At 44.9% G+C, this 23059-nt stretch overlaps 1 protein-coding gene across 1 annotated transcript in view; it reads right to left on the bottom strand.

The window, feature by feature from the left end:
- KCNH5 (potassium voltage-gated channel subfamily H member 5) overlaps nt 1-17322 on the bottom strand; it is a 159238-nt gene extending 141916 nt beyond the window's left edge. The window contains exons 1-2 of the mRNA XM_049828989.1: nt 17203-17322; nt 3685-3808 (exon numbers count right to left, since the gene is read on the bottom strand). Of these exons, the coding sequence (XP_049684946.1) occupies nt 3685-3808; nt 17203-17275 (197 nt within the window). The 5' untranslated portion in view covers nt 17276-17322. The remainder of the gene's footprint in view (nt 1-3684; nt 3809-17202) is intronic.
- Between the last annotated feature and the right edge of the window lie 5737 nt (nt 17323-23059).

The raw sequence follows: 23059 nt of genomic DNA, 5'->3' as shown, positions 1-23059 counted from the left end.
CAGAGATGCTGACTGGAGCGCTGCAAGTGTTTCAGTGGAAACACTACCTGTAAACAACCGCTTCAGCAAGGAGATGCAATTCCCTCCCCCTGTACAGCTGGAAGGCAACACACAAAGAGGGCTTAAGAGCAGGTTTCCACTTTGAAAACAAAACCAGCAACCAGCCCGGTGCGAGGCTCTCGGGTGCAAGGACGGGTAAGCAAAGCAAAACCTGGCGCAAATGCCAAGTGTAAAATGCCAGGGTAGGTCTACTAACGAGCTACTCAAAGGGCTGCCTGCTCTTCCAAAGGCTTGATGAGAATACAGAGCTTAACTGATAAGCAACGATATTTAAGAAAACACTGATAGTACTTGCAACATTAAACTGGATTTTAATGTTTTATGACTGTTTATTCTTTCAGTGCATTCACGAAGGCATACATTGTCATGACTGTGGGCAACTGCGCATGAAACAAGTGGTTTTCCTACATGCTGGTTGATCTACTGGTGCACCTCCAGGCACGGGTTTCTGCATGGTGGATTGAAGGTTAGAGGTGTCACAATTGCAGACGCCCTGTTCCTTCTGGACTCAGCTCATTTTCATTTGGCACAGAAATGCCTCACCAGCACACAAGTTCTTCCACCTAAAAATCCTGTGCATTGTAGCACTCGCTTATACCAATTATTCTGTATACCAGCCCTAGGTACGCATGCGACTTTTGGTGCCACGTGCACCCAGAAAGAACACACACTGATTGCCACCGCACAACATTCACGTAGCCTGACCCCGATGTACACTGTGCCTTCTGTACAGTGCCCGTGAAGTTAGGGAGTCTGGCACTCGTACTGAGGTATGTCTAAGCGATTTTCCTGCCAACGGGCACATTGTTGCTGATTAAAAAGATGCGAGAAGTACAAAATCAAAGGGATTACCAGCTCGTCGCGGGACTAACTCACTGCCTGTGCTGGAACACAAATCACTCGCACCTCCAGTGCCTTCAGTTCATCCAGCCCTCCCTGTGACCAGTGTCAGCCAGGACCACCTGAGACTGAATATCATGATGACATATGAGCAGCCCCAACGTAGGGTATGGGGTGAGACAGACAGAAACAGAATATAGTGAATACTCGCTGGAGTACCCAGGAGAAAAGCATGGGTGAAAGCTGATTTGTCCTCTATCACACTCATGACCAGTAACAACAATAACTCGAATCAGGGGCTAGATTTACATTGTTTGTATCTGTGTATTTTAATTCAGTTGGAATTTTGGCACTAAAAAGCTGTAAAAACAGACCCTTCCAAAACCTGCAATAAAGGTGTGGCACCAGAGCACTCATTCCAGAGCACCTGCCTTAGAACAGTAAAGCAAACATTATATATAAAGCAATTTTTATGTACAATGTAACGTAATCTGGGCACAACATAGGAAATCTGGACTGAGAGCCTAACTCAGAAAATAATACAAATAATAGCCCCAGATATCAAAAAGCCTCCAATGGCATTCTACTGAGTAACCCTAAGCAGGCAGCATTGGCCTTCAAGACTATTTTCCATTCCATAAGCTCTTTATTAGAGAGCAGCTCCAAAGACATTGCTCTGGAAGGCTACACACTGCATGTCAGACCATGCCAAAAACCTCTCCAGCTCTCCTTTAATCTGCGAAGACTGGGATGTCTCCTAAGAAGCAGGAAATATCACACTGCATATGTAATTCTACCAGCTACGACCCAGGCACAGAAGTACTAGCCATGCTTTCAGTGTAAAGGCCTCTCCAAAATCCAGAGATGAATATATAGAATGACACAAAAAAAAAAAAAAAAGAAAAATCTCTGCTACCAATTCCATTTTCCACAATAATTCCTCCTTGAATTTGCATCTGTACGATTCACCAGCATGATCTACATGAACGTGGTCAAAACAGGGTCCTTACAAATGGTAACTAGAGCCCATCATACTCACAAAAAGCACTCAGATGGAATAAACCTTTTGGTCCCCCCCAGTATTTGAGGCACAGGGGAATTATTATCAGAGACATATTGCTAAACCTTCACTCCCCAACATTTTCCTACAATCCAATTCTGTATTTTTCATGATTTTAACATGCACAGACTATAAAAGTGCTGGCTCACAGCAAACATATACAGTTCAATATACAGGATAGCAGAGAGCAAAGGGGAAAGCACACACGTATATCCGGCATGGCTGCGATAAGGCTGTTTCTTTCAGCCTCGCTGAGTCTATTGACTCTGTTGCTACTGTGTGAATGAATGATCCATTTCAGCAGCACGTGCCCATCTCTTCTCCATTGCCCATTAGAGGACATGGGGTTGCACAGAGCAACCCCGGACCACCAGGGCTTCCTCCCCTTCCTGGAACCAGAGAGCAGTGACCACACATCAGCACATGTTGCTTTTCGGAGAAAGTGGTGACTGACATCCAAGGACAGGCTCACTGCCTGCCCTGTTCCTGCCAGCTGGAGCATCAGTCAACGATCAGCGTCTGGCAGCACCCATCTCCCAAAAATCATGGCTGTAGATACGCAGCCCCCTCCTCCCAGTGCCCTGGAGTCGGTCGCTCCCCGAACAGCTAAAGGGAAAAACCTATACAAACTTGTATCTCAGCCACTCCTTGTTGCCTCTGTCCCTGGTTTACTTTGCTCATGCACACGCATTAGGGATTTAGTCTTTCCCCAAAGCATCTCCTTTTAAAGGATGCAGCAGACAAGGCGCAGATGCATGTCTAACCATAAATCACAGCTGCCCGCTCCTGAAAGACCACCAACAAAAGGAAAAAAGCCATAAAGCTGCAATGCTCAGAGTAAATATATCATCAGCTTAATCGCCCTCTTGAGAATAAAGATGCAGTTTGCACATTACTGCGCTCTGTGTGTTTGTGTGTGTGTGTAATAACAGGGACCAACATGGGCTACAGAAGAGCCCACTGACTCCTAGCATGATAGCAGGAGAATTAACAAAAAATCTAGTAAAAAAGCCTTTGAAATATATTACCTAAACCCCCACTTTCTTTATTGGATCATTAGCTAGGGCACATTCATACCAGTATTAGCCAAAGTAAATTTCAAATGAGAAAAGAATAAGGTCTAAATCCTCATAACATTTACCCCCTCTTTGGGGGGCACCTGTAGTTCACACCCTCATTCACTGCTAAAACTTTTTAAAAGCTTTTCCATCAAACAGTCTTTATTCCTGCAATGCTCATTGCATTTATGCAGTTACCAGAAGATGACGGGAACTTCCAAACTGGGCAGATTTGGCTTGCTTTCAAAACAGATTTGGGTGAAACGTATTAAATCTGTAGATGTTCTAAATAAAATTAAAATATAAACAACATGAATTTAGCTTTCTTTTATTTAGGATTAAGTCTTACAGGATCCTAACCACTACCCCAGATTTAGCAAAGGACTTAACATTAAGTATTTGAGCAGTTTGTTAATCCTGGTGGAACTAACCATTGATTACTGGAAGTTAGTCAACAATGTGCTTAACTGAATGCACATCGTTAAGTGCTTTACCATGTCCCGGATAAGTTGCTGGTTTCATTCATTTAAAGCCTGTTTCAGTACTTCAATTTCTGAAAACAATGCTTTTCTTACATCAATCCTTTTCCCAAAACCTAACACTTCTTCCCAGCAGATTATAATTTTAAAAGTGCATCGAGTGGCAATGAACGGACAGTCGGCATACCTGCAAGTGCTACTCTTCTGCATGACGTCAGCTCGATGATATCCAGAGAGTTTACAAAAACCGTCATTACTATAAACTACGGGCCAGTCCACAATCTGGGCATTTCCCAACAAAAAACTGGATTCTGAAAAAAGAGGAGAGAGAGAGAAAGGGTGTTGTCAGTGGCAAGTACATTTAAATCTTACGTATCTTACACAGCAGATGCAGACAGTTATTCGCGATGGTAACTTCTACCATGAAATTTCAGAGAGAACTGAAATCAAAATGGGCATCAGAAAATAAATCATGATGAAACAAGGTAACTCCTACTAACATAAGTAGCTTCTTGCACCCCAAAGTACTGATATAAGCACCAACGCTTTCACAATTTAGAAAGGATTCATTCACTGACAACACCCGGGCAAGGTATCATGTTCGATTTTTGTTTTATAGGTATATAAACATATATCTTGAAATCAACCTTCAATTAACTCGCAAACTGAGTCTTAAATGCTGAACTATATGTGTGCCCAATGCTGATGACGATTCTCTTGCTTAAGACAATTAAATTTTTCCTCCTGGCAGGTCCCAGTTTGCTGTGCAGGACACAGCCAGCATCCCCAGGGTGAGGGACAGAGAGTGCCAGGAGCCCCTGGGAGGGGCGAGACGTGCCCACCGCATCTCGTGGTACACCACGAGGCCCATCACGCCCGGGAGCGCGGGTGTTAAGTGACCCAGGTGGAAATTCAGCACGATTGGGGAACCGATGAGTGCCAGAGGGACTTAGACATTGAAGTAACACAAAACAGGTATTGAATTTCAGTGGCAGTCTATTAAAAATACAAATAAGTGGGTTTGGCTCATCCTAGTAACGAGCATCCATTGCTGTAAATACAAAACATGGGCAGGGAGTATTTCTAGAAGGCTGAACTCAGGTTTAAATATCACTTCAGTCATCTGTTCTTTCGGTCAGTGCCTACAGTTTATACGCACGGACTGGCACCAACACATTATGAGTTAGTCCTAAAATAGTTTTATTCACTAGTTTGGAAAGATTCTTCCATCCCTGCTTTTAGCAAGGTGTTTCCAAAGAAGGAAATACCTATTTTCCTTAAACACAATGTTGTGGGATTTTACGTTCATTGACACCGTAAACATTCCTAATTTTGTTTCAGAAATAATATTCTTACTTAGTAAAGGTTCTCAAATTGTAGTCTGTGATGATCATTGGAGTTTTCTTTATTTTTACTGTTAGTTTTCAATTTCATTTTGACTGCAGCTATGGAACTAACTAGTCCCATTCATTGATGCCAAAAAGCTATTAAAATAGAACTATTAACAATCACTGCTGTATAGAAATTATAGGAAACATTCCTTTCAGCAGTTCTTGGGGGGGGGGGGGGGGGGGGCGGAATTAAGGAGATTTTTACAAATTTTCCTCATAATAGCTGAAGAACGGTTATGTCAATTACTGAGGTGCACACATACATTTTCACATAAAAGTGACACTGGGTTTGCATAAGCTACACAACCTTCTCAGGGTATTTATAACTGTGACTTGATTGTACATTATGCAAACGTTATTCCGTTGTACATGGAAAGTGTACTAAAAAACCAGTATTTCTTTTTTCTCTATAAGCATGAATTTGGAAAAAAATAATCTGGAGATTATTGGATTTTCTATAGAAAAGCAGATTAAAAAATATTTAAAAGCCAACCAATGTGAGAAACAGAAGTTTAGATTTTGTGAAATCTAACACTTTTAAGCTCAAAGAATTTATTTGAATCCATCACAAATATTCTTAAGCCTAAATGCCAACTTGAAAAATTTGCTTTCCTACCCGAAGGGAGATGCCCTCGCTACAAGCAGCAGGAGACACAGAGTAAAACCTGAGCATTACACAAAATCTGCCTGGCTTTCTGCAGCCTTTTCGGCACTGAGGACTCAGCCCAGCTTTGCTCGGCACAGCCCACGTACTAACACAGGGGCCATCCTAACCCCCTGGAAACCAAAGGGTTCAATGGAGCTCATCCCATTGCATTGATGTTTCCCCAACACCTTGCACCTTCTCCAATTTCGAAAAGGGGAGACATCACCAGACCCCTAAACCTGCCGGGCTCCCCCCATGGCAGCCACCCTACCACCACCACACCCCAGCACCTGGAAAGGAAGGGAGCATAAGCAATTCTTAATTTCCCATCCCACAGGGAAAAAACCAACATTACAAGTCCTCTGGTTAGATTTGGAAAGAGATTTCTTTATAGGATTATCTTTTGCCACAGTCTTGCTCACATATCTAGATACAATGGGTGCAACCTAGGCGATGAGAGACTGCAATACCAAACTCGCTCGTGGATGCTGTGCACACCTGGGTGCTCCCAGAGGACCACAGTCCAAAAGCAGATAACCCTGCTTTGAAGCCTCCCTGTCCAACAGGCATAATCTTGATTGTGTATTTCCACCACTTAACTGTTTCAGGACACAGAGTACACAGCAAAAGATACATGTTGCAGCCAACAGCTGACATACAGCATTTAATGGCTGTCTTCTATGGATTTTATACTTCTTTATACTTGAGGGTCTCAAAATACTTGACAAAGCATTCACTAAACTGATCAAATCCACTGGAAACTTGGGAGGGAACAAAACATAAAGCCAAACCATTGACAGTTTAAAAAAAAAATAAATCCCATAAAATTAGAAAAATATAGACACTACAAGTATCTGGGTAGATAAAAGTATTTGTAGGGTTAGATCAGATATATAGTACAGGTACTAGAAACTTGACCAGGTATTAGAATATGTTTTCTTTTGTCCCCATTAATTTTTCTTTACTTAATTGACTTCTTTTTTACCCTTGTCTCCTAAGCAAATAAGGCTTATTCACCCATGCTCAGCATGTGAATATATATGTGTGTGTTCTACTCCAGCTGAAGAAAAATCTTGAATCAATGTTTGCATCTTGTTAGAGACCAACGAACCTAACTGCGGGCACAAAGCCATAGGAATCCATGTTTCATTAATGCCGCTGCTCACTGAGCAGCTTGATAAAGTTTAAGGAAGAACAGGACAGCGTCTGATCCTTGGGTTTTGTTGTGTACCCAGGCCTCAGCATCCACAGGATTCCATGCCTACCCTACATTTTATCAGGTGTCAGGCTATTTTCTCCAATCAAGAAACATATTCATTCTTCCCTATTTCTACAATTTCTCCAGATCAAAACTCCAGGCAGATTTAACTTTACAGTAGCCAGTCCATACACAGCTGTAAACATCAAACTGCGTACTGGGTGACAGGACACTCATTTTTTTTTGGCCATAATTTCCTAAAATTGCAGAGTGCAAAAGGACACGGAGGAGTTTTTGCTTTGAGTCCTCTGCTGCGACTCCTTGTATATTCTCTAACACATCTCCATTTTGGAGCCTAACCTTGATCAACAACAGAGACTACTTAGTAGAGAATACAACCTTAGGGTTTCTAGGAGTTTTGTTTAGTTGAGGAAGAGACTGCTTTATATCACGTCATCACCACTTACCACTCCTGAAAGTCCATTTCTGCAGTTACCTCCCCTGAGGCTGGGTCCTAACAGCCAGTCCTGGACTAAATCCATCTGCATGCCTGACTTCCACATTTCTACAACTCCGTTAGAGCCTTCTCACTAAGAAAGGTCAATCACAGTTGTGCCTTGGGTTAAGACCTCCATCAGTCTGACTATGGCAAATTCCACTCTGTTCAATTTCCAGCTGGCTGCTTGAACCTGGCATAAGAGGCAAGGGTTGGAAAAAACTCATTTCCTTTCCACCTCCAGTTGCCATAGGGCAGCCTAACACCAAAGACGAGTCTGTTCCCTTCCAAACACAACTGGCTGCATGTTCCTCCTGGCCTCCTTTGCCAGCAGCTCCAAAGCAAGGACCCTCAGCCAAGGGGACCTTGACGTCCCCCAGTGCCCTGCTGCAGTGATTCTGTAGCAAATTCCCGTAGCAGCCTCTTAGCACAAGCCAAGTCTTCGTTCAAGAAGATCAGGTATAGCGCAAGACAAGTGTGCTAAAGACCTGCCTACGGGCTGCCAACTGACTCGATCCTTCCCGAGACACATCCATACTCGTTGCATGCAACAGGGAGGACACGCACCCAGACCACAGCTGGTCCCCCCACGGCAGCCCAGGGACGTGTCCCCCCAGCGTGGCTGCTGGCAAGCACTGGGTCCTCCTCCAATATCAAACCCCAGGTTCAGCACCGGTGCTCCCCTTCCCCTGATAGCCCACACTCCACATTGGCTAATTCATACCAAAGATCTTTTCTGGAGTGAGCCAAAGGGCTTTTACAGAATCACTCTTTTCTAAAGCATGGGCATGAGCCCAGCAATGCCGCACACCGAGGACTGCCCCCACCCCACCCAGGGCAGAAGCCTTCTGCAAGACAGACCCAGGCTTAGACTCCCTTCATGGGAGAAGCCAGCTCTCCTTGCCTGCTCTAGTCTTCAACAGGTAAGACTGGTGTTTTGTGCCTTCTTCAGAAGAAAAAGGAAAGGAGCCAACAAAAGGTCTGCAAATTGCAGGGTGGTGAGCATAGCAAGGACACCAGCACTGGGATCTCCACAGCTGTCTGCCTGTTGGGATTCAATACACAACAGCTATATTCTGCAAGCTAGGGGTTTTTTAAAGAATATATTATATTGGAGGTATTCTCACCGGTATGTATTTCTTAACAGAGTTTAGCTACTAATAACTGGACAACAGTGAATTCAGCCACTATGCCTACACCAGAACACCTGGATTTACTCGGTTTTTAAGTACACCACTTCACTGAATGAGTACTATCACAACAGGGATTGCCAAGGATAGCCAAAGTTGTGGATGGCAATGCATAAATGCAGCTCACATTCTGCAGAAAGACACTGGAAACTAAAACACAGCAATATTCTGCTGTGGCGCAGAAAGGAAAGTCTTCTCTCTCCATGTACAGCAGCACCCAATGTGACAAGTATTTTACTAAGGAGGCTGGGAATTTCTCCCCTGGTCCACTAGACATTGGCCATCGCTGCAAGTAGGACAGTAAATCTGAGAGCCAACGGTCTGATCCAGTATGTGACTCTCTATGCAACTGTGATCCATATTACCATGTGGTGATATCTCAGACTGAAAACATTAATGTGCAGCTAACTTCAAAACTTGCATGATGATTAGCCTGAAATGTTTGGTAATGCATTCATTCTTGCTTGGTTTTCTCTGATGCACTGACAATGCAATTCCACTTCCCATTTCCTTAGAGATAAAAGTCAATTTTTATTATTTCTAAGCTTGTCTTGATGTCATTGCCTTCACCAATCATTTTCTCCACCCATCTCCCTCTCTGATATATTGTAGAGAGCCCAAATCACAAATCTGTAGGTTGCATAAGTTCTTTAACTGGCCATGACTAAACACCAGTGTCTGTCTATAAAAGAGCAGGGAAGCAGGGGCTCGCCTCTCTCAGAGTTGCTAGATTCCTCTTAGGAAGTCAGCAGGCTTTTTATTGGCTAATATAACTCTCCTATTTACAAGGTTTAATACTGATGGCAAGGAATTGGGGTATTAGCAGCATATAGTTAGCAAAATTTCAGGTTGGAAAACACAGTTGAGGAAAACAATTGTTAACGGCACTCTATTTGCTGTTGCGGCACTTCTGTATTGTAAAAAGACTTGTATAAGTGCAGTCTATGCTGTAGAGCAGCAAGTCTTTAATCTTACTCTATCTTGCAGTAGCTAATACTCAACACAGCGCTGAGCCTTGTTTTGTTTAAAAAAAAAAAAAAAAAAAAAAAGACCACAGTGTGCAAGCAATTTTTTTTAACCAAAAAAAAATGCCCAAAGCAGTGTAAAATTCATGTTATGTAATCACAGGAGAGCAAGAACAGCTAAATCATTCCAGGAGATATGCTTAGCCAAGTGAGAAACATTGTCTCTAATCATCTTTTCTCAAGAATGCCTGGGTACCACTTGTAACCAAAATTGTTTAAATCACCATTTCAGAATTCCATCTCATCCCAAGAAAACAGGCAACTAATCTTTTTAGAAAAGTCACCATTGAAAAGATGTTTTAAAAAAATGAAGCAGTGGCAGAACACAAGTAATAATAATTATTATAATAATAAAAAGTAGCAGTGTTTCCATCTAGGAATAACCTCCTAACTCAAGCAACTTTACACAGAGCTGTCCTTCAGAATTACCACCCTTCCATTGCAGAGCAAATGCAGCCCGGACCTGACAGGGTCTGTGAAACGTCTGCAATTTGCCTTTTTTGCTAATGCTGTCTTATAAAAGCCCCAAACCACTTAAACTGCTGTCAGCTGACTCTCCTTACAACTACACAGGGTCAGCATATTGCTGCAGTCTTGTTTCAGACCATCTTGGAAAACTCATGGGGCTCCTCTGTGTGTGTGTGTGTGTGTTGGGGAGGGGGGGGTCCTAAAAAACATTCTCTTTTTTTTTTTATTTTCTTTTAGCTCTCCTGAGCAAGCCTCGGCCCTGATAATACAGAGTTCTACCGGTGGTGTTTGCAGTGACTCCAACCACATGCGCGAGCCGTACTGCATCCCAACAGAACACAAGGGAAAATCCTAAACCCTTCTGGAGGGCAGTGCCCTCCGCAATCGGCCTCCACGGGCACCAACGTCCCTCCGGCTCTGGGGTCGGCTGCAGACAAACCGCTGTGCTTGGAGCGGCAACCTCCGCCGGCACTTCGTGCTCCTTACTATAAAACCACATCGCTGTTTTCTAACAAAGCTGTTATTTCCCCGGTGTCTTTAAAGCATGCAAAACATCAGTGTCATCCAATTTATCCAGCACATTAAGCGTTGCTTGCCTGAAAAAAAATCTCTCAAAGGACTAACTCTTTACGTCACCTTTCTGTACCAGTGTTGTTTTCATTTAATACTCATATTATGAAAATGCAAAGAGGGTTAAACCCAGAGCAAGATGCCACCGTACCGACTATGCAAAAATGATCTATTTCCTGCCCCAAATAAGTGCCCCTCAAATAAAACAAAAGATAAATAATCCAGCATTGGCTGAAATATTAAAGCCACGTGTAAGTCACTTAGCTGGGAACACAGCAGCTTTCAGCGGTTTAGCACGCGAGCTCAAGAAAAAAGATTAGAGTCTGCCTGGAATTTACCTCCTGAAAACTTAAAAAATTAATTTAAATCATTCTGAATGTGAAAGCCCACAAACAGCGTGGTCCCCTGCCTTTCTTGTGGCACAACATCACTGACCCCAGGAAGAGTTTTGAATCAATAAGGACAAGAGATCAACCCTATGAGTTGCCTGCAAAATGACATTTCATACAGTCCTGGTCACAGTTTCTCCCACACACATTCGTTTATCCTAGAGTTAAACTAATCCTCACCTATCCCGGTTATCATCCGAATGCCAGCGCTGAATCTGTTTTCTATTAAAATTATGCAGAACACAACACAGATGTAGAAAAACTAAATTTAAACTGGAGCACACTGTAGCTCTGGCTTGAGGTACACAGGCACCCTCGGGGAGCAACCAAAAATCAGATTTCTAGCTTTATACAAACAAGAGCGCTAGCTTCACATGCCCAGATGAGAAAATTGTTGTAACAGTAGTTGTTCAGACGTGGGGGCTCCTCTTGCAAACACTCAGCCCAAAGCTAGTCCTGGCTGCAGCTTCACAGAGCCTGGCTGTATCTCAAAAAACCTGTTTTGGCAGAGGATCGTCTGCCTCTCCCGTGCTCTCCTCTTTGCTCCTAAAGCAAAACTATCAACAGGACGGATCCCAGCCCAGCACCGAGCTGCTGTTTCAGGTGAGTCTCCTAAGGGGCTATTTGGAAGCCAGCAGTTGGACCCCCTCCCACTGCCACGTGTGGGTGCAGGATCGGGCCCTGGCTATCTGGGTTACCGGGGGCTTGGCACTTCAAATAGCCAGTTACTGAGTGTGCTGATTAAACAAGTACCAAACTTTTTTTCTGAAAAGCGGGTTATTATGAGCACTAACTCCAAAATCTTCCTCTATTACTTAATTTTATCAAACCAGAAAATCCTATCCCCTCAGCTTTCCGGGAGAATAATTTACAATCCCAGTTAACCACCAAACGGTACCCTGTTAAACAGGCTAATTAAATGTATTTCTGCAGCTCACTTAACTTCCTGACATTATTCTTTGGCTGTATACTCCTTCCAATAGCAATAAAAAACCCTGGATGTTTACTCAAAAAAAAAAAAAAAAAAAATCAATAATTTCATTTTTCTCTTCTCGCTCAGATTTAAACATTATCCTGGGAACGCAACAACTCTTGCAGTGACCTCTTGTGGCAAGCGCTCAGCAGCGCTCAAGCTTCCCCCAGAAGAGAACAACGTCGCTCCATCCCACCGCCACCGATACGCACCAAAAGAAATACTAGAAAGAGAAGACCCAGAATTTACAAAGCAGCTGATCAGACCTCAAGGAAATCCAGCTATTCCTTTAGCTAACCATACGTTATTATTTGGGTTTCTAAATTAATATGATGGTATGGAGCTGCCATAATCAGGTGGAGTTTTGTAAAAAACACATATAAAAAAATTTTAGACCGTGTAAAACTCCCCCCGATTTCAGCAGCAGTCAGCTTGCTCAATCTTTCTGCGTTCAGCAAACCAACTTGAAGGGTAAGGAAAGGGGGGCACTTGCAATTGAAAACTCCTCAAAAATGTCATCTAGTAATGCTTCTTAGTGTAAAAATCCACTTTGCATTGATTTACATATCAGCAGGCCCCCTGCAGTCGTAGAAACTGCAAAAGGAGCCCTGTGCCCTTCGAATGCCGAAGCAAGCCCTAACGACACAAGCTCCTCGGTCATCCCTTCGGTCGCTTCTCCGCAGTCAACTGAACTAGAGGATGGAAACTTTCACCCCGCAGTTTATAGTGTCTTTATGCAGAGATTTAGGGAAGTGCCGAGATCTGCATTTTTTACAGAGGATCCCCAAAGACAAACATCCCGTAAACTTGAAGTAACTTGTTTTAAAGAACTTTCTCTCTGCAGCGTGTGTAACTTAATTTGGATCAGATGAAAATGCAGCTTGTTTGAATTCAGGGGAGAGAAGCCTACACGTATCGTGTCCCATTAGAACAACGATGTTTTGTCACCCTGCCTGTAAGGCATCAGGTACGCTACATGGGCTAGTAAGAAGGACAGGAAAGACAATAGACACTTTTTTTTTTCCTATAATACCAGTGCAATAAAAATGAAAAAGGTGTCTTAGCGTATCAATGTGACACTCGCTTCCCTCCCCCTTCCTGGTAATCTGCCTTGACAACACAGTCACCTGTAAATAGGGCTGATCCTTTTGCCCATCAAAGTCACAGGGACCCAGCAGGGCGTAAAGCTCTCTCTGAAGGAACTGCTTTGTAGGAACATGGCACGAAGCTGAAAAAGGCCAGGAATTAAATGCTAGCTTCATTAAAGCTCACGGTAAAATTCCCATGTAAGCCTTACGGAGCAAAGATTTCAGCCCAAGTGTCAAAATACATTTGTGAAAGACCCGAAAGACCCATTTTCCCGAAGAAGCTTCTAACAGTTATTGCAACAAAAACAATAACCAATAATGGTGACTCTTATCATATAGATAAGACTATATATAGTATTCCACTAAATTAAGCCCCTCTCCCAGACTGTTAGCGCTCTTTACTGCATATTGCCGCAAAGTCCCAGAGTTAACCTTTTCCCAAACTCATCCTCCACCATAAAAGCGGTTACGCCATTAATACAAGCTTAACGCTTTTGCTGCTAGAATATGTGAAGGGTGAAGACAGACAGGCAAGACAGACACATTTCCCTGCCCTCGCATGCGTGGCTCAACTTGCCGGCTGGCTCTGCATGTGGGCCAGGTCCACGGTGCCCAGCCCTGCTCTAGAGACTTGCCAAATCCTGTACCCATCGCACCTCCACAATGCTGAGCTGAGGTCGGTATCAGCAGGAGCTCTGAATGCACTGAAGAAGCAACCAATAACATTAGTAATAATGGGCACAGACTGCTGAGAACATCTTAGGAGATAACATTGCCCTAAGGAAGGCCCTTATTAAAAGTCCAAAATACTAATGTCAGTAAAAGGCGGTCACCTTAATGTGATTTAACCCAGTGCTCTCACAAACCACTTCTTCTTTGAGCTCAGCAAAACACCTGGTGTTCTTAAGATCCAGGGCACAGTCAAGGCTGGAGTGAGATCATATCAATCTTTGTGAGCCTCAGATAAGGCCTTTACTTGATGAATTTTCACTGTGCTTTAAAAGAAAAAAAGAGAAGAAAAAAAAAAGATTGCAGAGAGTGCACTGAGATTACCCTGAAGATAGGTCTGTGTGTCCCGAGGGCTCGTCCCTTTTTACCAACCACAGCAGTTGATCTAATGACAGACCCCGCTTCTCCCTGCAGATTTTGTCTCTCCTCAAGTGGAGCTCAGCTGCGGTGTGGGCAAAGAAGCCACAAAGCAGCTTTGAGGTTACCGTCCGCCACCAAATACTTTGGGAAGCACCTGCAACGTGCTACTGTCCAAAAAGCCAAGTATGCCGCTGCTCTAAAACACTTCACAAGCTCCAAGGCGTAAAGTTGTCTCTCAAAGAGACAAAGGGACATCACGGGACCCCCTCATTGCTTTGGCAGTTGCTCCATCCTTCCCAAATACATTGGCTGGGAGAGGAACGTCCGGCAGAGCAGCCCAGAAATCCCACCACCCCATACGGAGGGCAGAAGAGCCACAGCCTCCCCGTTCCTTTCTGCTCAGCTCTTTGATGCTTTGCTCCTGACTAACTCACCGTGAACGTTTCTCCCACAATTTTAATCTCATTTGTAGCCAAAGCTGGGGTGGAAAGGTTCACAACATTCCTAAAGAGAAAACGCATAGATAATGCTAAAAATTGAATATATGATTGTTTTTAGCGGCAGGCTCGCCACCATACTAAGTCTGCACACCAGGTTCCCACTACGCCAGTTCTGACTTGCCCCATTTTAAAATTATTGCAATTTTGTCTATAAATTTTGTTATTCAGATCCACCTCTGGCAATTCTGAGTAATTTGTCTCCACCTACATCTCATTTTGAAACTGTTGCTTCCATTTCACCTGAAGCACAGCCTATCTGCCGAAATACCTGTCTAAGTTTTCCAGCCATACGTGTTGTCTAATAGAAGATACTACCTCTATCTACAAACCTTCTCCTGGTTGTTAAGAGAAGACTTATGGTCAAGAAGTGCCGTGGGATTCCCTAAGTGTGAGAAATCTCAAAAGAGAGTGTTCTTGAACCAGGAAAGGTGATAGAAGGGCTTTTTTTGAGGATGCTGAAGATGTATTTTAAAAACCAATCATCAGTCTTTCCTTCATCCTGTTCCTCAACTTGTCAATGAAAAATCTCTTGGAAACTGGTGAATCCAAGTATAAAAACAAAACCCAGCACACAGTCAGCAGACCAAATCCTTGCCTTCTACCAAGTACTGGCAGGAGATACTTGAACCAGATTTACTCTACTGGATACCATTAAGTTTGGATTAAACAGTGCTGAATCCAATGAAAATTACTATTTCTGTAAAGGACAAATAGGGTTATGTCCTGGATGACAAAAACAAGAACTAAATCATGTTTCAGGGCACAACACTGACCACTTACACGAGTTAAAAACAAATTCCCAATCCACTTTTTGCTTTCTTGTCCAATGGGGTAGATTTGCCTCTGTAGCACCATGCTTAGGCACCATCAGTGGCAGAGAAAAAGCAGAATGAATGACCAAATCAGCAAGATTTATGCTCCCAAATTAGACCAGGTTAAAAACTGGCAGGGGATACGTGTTTTTAAAGTACAATGTTCGAAAGCCTTCTGAGCTTTTCCAGTTTTTGACATCTCAAAGCTTAACTGAGCCTTCACCAGGGAGGACACGTGATTTAATTAGAGCATGATACAAAAGCATGGCAATCCCAAACCGTGTTCCCAGCTCTGCCACTGACTTGCCGCATGACCTTGGGAAAGCAACCGTGATGCCTCAAGCCCCTGTTTACGCCACAATTCGAAGAACAGATTGGGAATGCTTCTGTGTGTCCTCTTCCACAGGAGCTGTGAAGTGTAATTAAATTCCACCCAGCACTTTGAAATTGTCAGAGGGAAAGTGCTACATAAACCCCTATTAATTAATTTTGCATTTAATGTTCTGGTAAATAAATACACTATTGTGGGAAACTAGCTCTTAGTGATCGTGCAGCTACAGAGCTCGACAGGCAGTCAGCTGCCGACCACAGAACCGACACAGGCAATGCGGGAGGAAGGAAGCCCCCCAAAAAACGGTTGATGGTTTAATGCAAGGCTGGCGTTTCAACATACAACATCTTAAAACAAATTCTAAGTCCTCATCCCACTCTTGCTCCTGTGGAAGTCAATGAATCACCAATTCACTACCTGCCATCGAAATCAACTTCAAGCCAGCGCACCAGACCACATTAGTATGAACGCGAGGTAAAACCAGAATCGCGCAATAGGAAGGTGGAAGGGAACACTTTTCAGCACGACTGCACATCCTATTAATGTCTTGATTAATAATACATGTGGCAGCTTTTCTCAATGCTCTGCTCTGCCCGCCTTTCCCATTCACGTCCCCAGATGCACGCTGGCACGGCAGTGCTTTGGTATGGCAGGGTCGCCCTAAACTTGGGCTGTCCAAGGAGATACCTTTTAGCAGATCCAAAGTTGAGGGGTCTCTTATTGGACTTCATTTGTGCAGACACTCATATGTTTCGGTAGTTCTGCGCCAGTGCAAAGACTACATAAAAAAAGGAACGTAACTAGCACAAGACTTGCCTAAAGCAGCATCTACCTTAACACACCTAGAGAGACGGTGTCTGCAACCACATCGTAACTTTAACGGAGCTGTATAGAGTACTCTTGATCAGTGCTTTGCCCTGGATGAAAAGGTAAAAAACTCCAGCAGCAAGGAACAATTTGATGGCCACGCAGTCCTGAACCAGTCCTGTAAATATTCACCTAACAGAGGAGCTGTAGATGAGCAACTGCAGACAGTTCTCAGCCACAGGATTACCATCCTCCAAATCACAGTCACTCCCTCACCCTCTTTCCCCGTACCTTTGCCACGGACTTGAAAGTGTCACAGAATTACAAACCTGAACGAAAACTGGGTTGCAAGCCCAATTATTAGAAAACTAAAGAAGAAGGAAAAAAAAAAAAATGACCTGACGAGCAGACATGCTATTAGAAACGTAGATGATGACTACTTATTTTCAGAGGCAGCTCACCAAAAAAAAAAAAAAAAAAAAAAAACCCAAAAAGCTACAAATTCCTAGTACCGACAACGATGTAAGAAGAAGTGAGGGGGGGTACAGGGAAAGGACGGCGGAGGGCAGGCTCCAAGCGGGGCACCGCGCACCCCGTTCCTTGAAGGCACCGCTTTGGCACAGACCCCATCGGCGTGGCAGCGGGGCGCGGCGGGCGGGGGGAAGAACGGACGGACGGACGGACGGACGGGTGGACGGACGGACGGACGGAGGGAGGGAGGGAATCTCTCACCGCTGGAGCGCCGGACAATGTTCTCCAGGAAGGTGTTCTGCGGTGCCACCAGCCCTCTCTTGCCCCCCGGCATCCTGCAGCGCCGGGCTCGGCGGCCGGGGGTGCGCGGCGGCGGCGGCGGCAGCAGCAGCAGCAGCAGCGGCGGCGGCGGCGGCGGCGAGGGGGGGGAGCCGGAGGCGGCGGCTGGTGCGCCCGGTGCCCGTGAGTCGCGCAGGGGCGGCCGCGGCCGCTCATGGTAGTGGCGCCCCCGCGGCGGCTGCAGCGCGGACTGGGGCCGCGCCGCTAACGGCGCCGCCGCCGCCGCCGCCCGCCCGTTCGCCCGCCTCCCCCCCCCCCCACCACACACCCACCCCCCCGCGCCTGCGCGCCCGCCCCGCCGCGGAGCCGGGCCGCCCCGGGACCGGGAGATGGGCGGGGAGGGGGGGGGGTTGGGGGGGGGGGGGGGAGGGGGATGGAGCGGCGCGGGGATGCGCGGCGGGGGCACCCGGGGTCGAGTCCCGCTGGGCATCGGTCTCTGGTTGTCGCCGAGCAGGGCGCTCCGGGAAACCCCCTTGGAAGTTTTGCCCCGTTTCCCTGAGGGAGGCAAACCAAAAAAAAAAAAAAAAAAAAAAAAAAACAAAAAATACACCCAACCCAAAAAAACCCCAAACGCTGTTATAAACCCCGGCATTTTCGCCTGAGCCGTGATTTATTAGGACGTTCCCACGTTCTCAGCGGCTGGGTTTTGGGGGGAAAAACGGACTACGAAATGCCCTCTGACATAAGGGAAGGCGGCTGCATTTTGCCCACGAATGATCACGGTAAAGCGCAAGGTAACATGTAAAATGCCAGCCTCGCACGAAGCCATCGACCATCTTTCCGGAGGATTCCTCCCTCCCCCGGTGAGAGCGGCTGTGAGGGGGAGGCAACAGGAGGCAGGTTTGGGGCTGGAGCCCTCTTTTCCATCATTTTTTTTTTTTTTTCAGGGCCCCAGCTCTACCGGGTTGCTCCTGTGCCGGAGCCCCAAAGGAGCGGATGAGTCGGTGCAGTGAGACACCACACGCCAATCAATCTCCGTGTAAGCTCTTCCCTACTCTTGACCCAGCTGCCTTTCTCCCTCCAGCCTTTTCATCACTCGGACAGTGTCTTTTAAAGGCATGGACAGTAAGATCCTGGAAGGAATTTCTCCACCTATTCCTTCTGCCTCTGCTGGTTTTGCATGCTGCTACAGACTAGAAAGGATCGTAGAAGGAAACAAGAGATGGAAAATCGCTGTCTGGCTAGGGCAGGAGCGTGCCCCGCAGAGCGCATCCCGGTGTGCTGCACGCTCCTGCTGTAGTTGGCCCAGGCAGCAGCGCTTCTCCCAGAGGACGTTATTCTGCTGTAGAAAAATCAATTCTCTTTTTTTTTCCCAGCCTGTTATTAGCACCTCCTCCTTCCCGTGCTTGGGTCTTGGTCCAACAAGTCACACTGAGGTCACCTGAACTCCTCTGCTTAAAGTAAATCTCTGCCACACCGGGAGCTGTTGCAGGAGCAGCTCTTTCAACCTGGGTGCCGGGACGGCTGTCCCTGCCAGCCGGCCCGCAGGCAGCTGCTGAAAGGAAAAGGTCTGGTTCTGCTTTCGTTTAAGCAAATGCAAATCAGGAGGAGCTCCATTACTTCGCATACGGAAGCTCCGTCAGCTTGTGAATGCTGATATAAACCTAGCCTGAGAAGTGAACCGGACCCTATTTGTCAAACACTTGTTGGTTCACACCCACCACCCCCGGTTCTGAAATCTTAAGGACTTTGCTTAGAGTGGTGTGGTTTAAAAGATGCTCCTGCTGAGCTCTGCCCCAGATACAGGGAAATTTGCCTCCTGGTAATTGGCAGGTGGACGGCAACACACCTTCGTTTCTTTCCAGTGAGCAGTAGCCATATAAAAACCTCTGTGCACAGGCAAACACTGTGTGACTGATCTGTCTGGACAGTATTGCCAGGACCTCTGTTCCCCAATTCCCTCTGTTTCACCCAATTTGAACCCAATTTGAATTCTTCTACTCATTTCCCATCCTTATTTCGAAACCTAGATTTGCCTACTTACCTCATCCCTCCAATCTTTTGATTAACACATCAGACCCCGTCTTGTTTACCCTTTCTACTAAACTTCGCCATTGTGGTGTGGCAGTCATGCCCAAGAGCCGCTCTATCCTCCCTACTCCATCTCCTCAACTTCAGCTCCCACTATTAAGTTTTGCTGCTATATTTCCAGTGGCGCTAATTAAACAACAGGTTATGGAGAGGGACAAGCTCCAAAAACGTATCTTTAAATATCACAGATGTCTGATAGGGCAGGACGTGTGGTGGGATGCTTGCCTCTACATCAAGGTAGCAAAAAACTCCAGAGGACACCTCTTTTTTTCCTGAAATGCTGGATGAGGCTAAAGATAACCTTGAAAAGAAGAGTCTGATAAAGAAAGCAAACTGGGAACTGCAAAGAGACTCTTGTCTTCTTTGGGGGATCTTCAAATTGTGCTTGGAAACAGCATCAAGCCACCATGGAGGAAGCTGTCAGAAAGGTTTGAGGTCAGAAAAAGGCAGCTAAGCAGTTTCTTTCCAAATGAAAAATACTCCAGTCTCAACCAGCTGTTCTTAAATGTGGCAGAAAATTCACTGTCATTCAAAATGCATTTATTCTTTTATCCCAGAACAGGTAAGTCAACACAGTTTGAATTTTAGGGAAATAGTTAGTTGTTAAAACATTAAAAAAACAGTCTAAGCTAAACATAACGAGATTCCTGATGGAAGATCAGAGGATTCCTAGTTCTTCTTTCTTCCCAGCTTTCAAACTTTATTTCTTTAAGCAAAGAAACTGGCTTTCTTTCCTAAAAGGAAAAAAGGCTAAAAGGGAATGAGCACATTGCTGTGCCAGGGTAAAAGAGTAATCACAATTCCTTCCTCTTCTGCTTCACCATTTCTTTTCTTCTGAAATTTGAAACACCTGCTCAGGGTGATTTACCTCTTTACTGGTATTTCTACAAAAGGCATGACACCCCATATCCACTGAGCAGCGGGCAAACGTCAACTCCCACAGCAAGTGGAGACAGTGCACGCTCTAAAATTCAGCTGCGGCCAGTGAGGAGCTGCCCCTTTGAATCCAAACCTACAGGAGAGGGTTATTTTACTTCAGGGACTATTAAACATTTCTGAACTGGTTCTTATCCACAGCAGAGAGCCTTAAATGTATCTTCCATAAATTTATGAATTGAAAAATTGTCACTGGGGACTCAGGGGGCTCCTAGAAGAGGAGGGAGGCACAGGCCAGCATAAACAGGTCAGGCACTGGTCCACCTCAATGGCCCGAGTCATTAAAACACACGAGCTGCTGAACCGATTCACAACATCGCCTTTGCTTTCAGTGGTTGGATGTAATAAGGTGAGTCAGGTTCCCTGGGACCACCTTGGGCACTCAGTGAGACACACTCACATAGGTCTAAAAATATTGTGAGCAGAACTGAGTGATGAGATACCCTTGGCAGGGCTCAAAGCTGTTTTCTAACACAGGTGCACACAGAAGACTTCCCACTCTAAAAATCATAATCAAAATGACCACAAGCTTTGGTTATAAACAGCACAATTTTTACAAATCGGGCTATGAACACCAAAACTAACAGTGTTTGATTTCCAATGGATCTGTGTTTCATGACTTCCCGGTATATTGATGAAACAAGGGCTCAGGTGGGAAACAGATGCCAGAGGGAGATGTTTGAAGCATTCTAACTGCAGGAAAAGCAGGTAGAGGTTGCTCCTTAAAGCCCAGAGGATCTGCACAGAAGAATGTGACAAAAGAGACTTTTCTGGTATCCATAAGGCATGAAGTCCTTAGTAAATCTTTCTCCATGGTTAAAGTACACCTGTGTCACAAACTGGAGTGGGACAACAGGTGAGCTTGTACTGCAACTTTCTTCTCCTCAGCAGGGAGAACAGTAAGGTCAATTCTCTTTTACTGGCTCCAAAACACCACCCAAGAAGTGTGTGTGGGACTCGTCAGAAACCTGCAGGAAGCAAGCATCTGTGAGCCCACTGTCCCTTTCACCATGCAAGTGAAATCTTGAGTTCAAAAGTTACTGAGGGGATGCCACCAGATCTGCTTATACATGTGACAGCATTTCTTCATTTCGTTTGGACAGTAGCCTTCAGGAAGGAGGAAATACCTCTGCTCATACCAACAGCTGATAATATCAAGAAAGAATACTTAGGGGGAAAAAAAAGGGGGGGGGGGGTAAATTACAGTTTCTTTTCTTTCCTATTTTTTTATCATTTGCTTCCTCTCCCATTAGAAATTTGAAAAAGCGGTTTGACAGACAGGAAATCAATAGAAACTTGACCAAAGTTGTTGCTATTGGTATAAAAATTGATGGAAAACATCAGTGAAACCTCAGAGCCAAAGTACTTGCTGGTATCTGATTTGGCACTGATGAGAATTCATTCTCTGTTGTGTTGCACAAGTCTGGACAACTAGACCTGGAAGTTATGGATCCTTTTGGCAGTCCAAAGCAAAGGGATGCAGAACTCACATGAGGCTACAGCATTGAGAGGGTCGGATAGCTGAATCGAGCACACAGGAATTAAGAAGAATTAAGGCTTCTTGCGTATCATGCATGTAGGATACACTCAGGGTGGTGCTCAGCGAACGGGTAATGGCTAAGTCTTTCCCCGTTATACTTCTCATTCAACATGGCCCTGTTCCCTATGCCTGGGACACCAGCCAACCTCTGCTCAAGTATGGCATGATTAATTTCTTTGTGGTGCTCATCACTAATCTGCTGGTGCTTTGTAGGCATCAATGAACGTCTTCTGCATTTTACCTTGTCCTACAGGGATCAGACAGGAAACTGGGGCCCAGTGAGATTAAGGTCAAAATTGCCTGGTGATTCATAGCGCCCAGCTTGAGATAGCCAGGATCCTATAGCAGAGGAGTCCCACTTTAGCAGAAGATTACACGTTCAGTGTCTGGTGACTTCAATTATGGTTGTGAGAGAAAAGCATTTCTCCAGATCACAAACTGTGCATTTCCCATGAGCTTATGAAAAAAATAGGAAGAATGGGCACTGAGAGACACTAGGTTCGAGTGACTTGCACAGCTTCATGGAAGAGCCCTGTAACAGATTTAACAATTCCAGGTCTTGTTTGCTTTTAATGTAAGACTTTTTATAGACCTTACCTTATTGCTTCATACATTTCATTTTCTCTAATGAGCACGCCGAAGGTATTACAGGCCAAAGCCGCACAGAAGCCAGTGGAGGAGATGTATATACACACGTGTATATGAAATATTGTGGGGAATGTAACTAAAGACTGTTGCAATGACTAGACACGAGGGCAGAAGCAACCCAATCATCATATAGGCATTGCCTCACTTTGCAGTGCTTAGAAACCCCAACTTTACTTTTCCACAGGCTTTTCTTAAGCCTGAATCTGACACTTGGGAAAAAAGCCTTTAAAATATTATCGTTTTATTAACTTTTTTTTTCATATTCCTTCACCTGCGAAGTCTGTGCTTCAGTTATCATCAGTCCAGATGTGCAGTCACAGGGAGCCATTAAAGCTTCTGAAATGACCTAAAATAACACCTCGAATTTAACAGCATCAGAACTTTCAAAGTCCATTATCACAGCACCAGGCAGGTGCTGCAAGGTCCAAACCAAGACTCCAGTGGACTTTCTCCCTGGAAAGAAAGGAAATTCCTTCTTTTCAAGGGTACAGCGTTCATATATCTAACCCTGCAAGGAAATCATTACAGATGCTGCAGCACATTTATGGGTAAGAAACATACAGCGATAGAAGTGAAAGTTTTCATGGCTTTGAGACTTTCAAGAGAGAAAAGGTGGGAACCTCA

Source organism: Accipiter gentilis, chromosome 25, assembly GCF_929443795.1.
Source record: "Accipiter gentilis chromosome 25, bAccGen1.1, whole genome shotgun sequence".
Classification (NCBI taxonomy): Eukaryota; Metazoa; Chordata; class Aves; order Accipitriformes; family Accipitridae; genus Astur; species Astur gentilis.
Note: the sequence above shows the minus strand (reverse complement) of the source record. Positions and strands in the feature narration are given on the sequence as shown.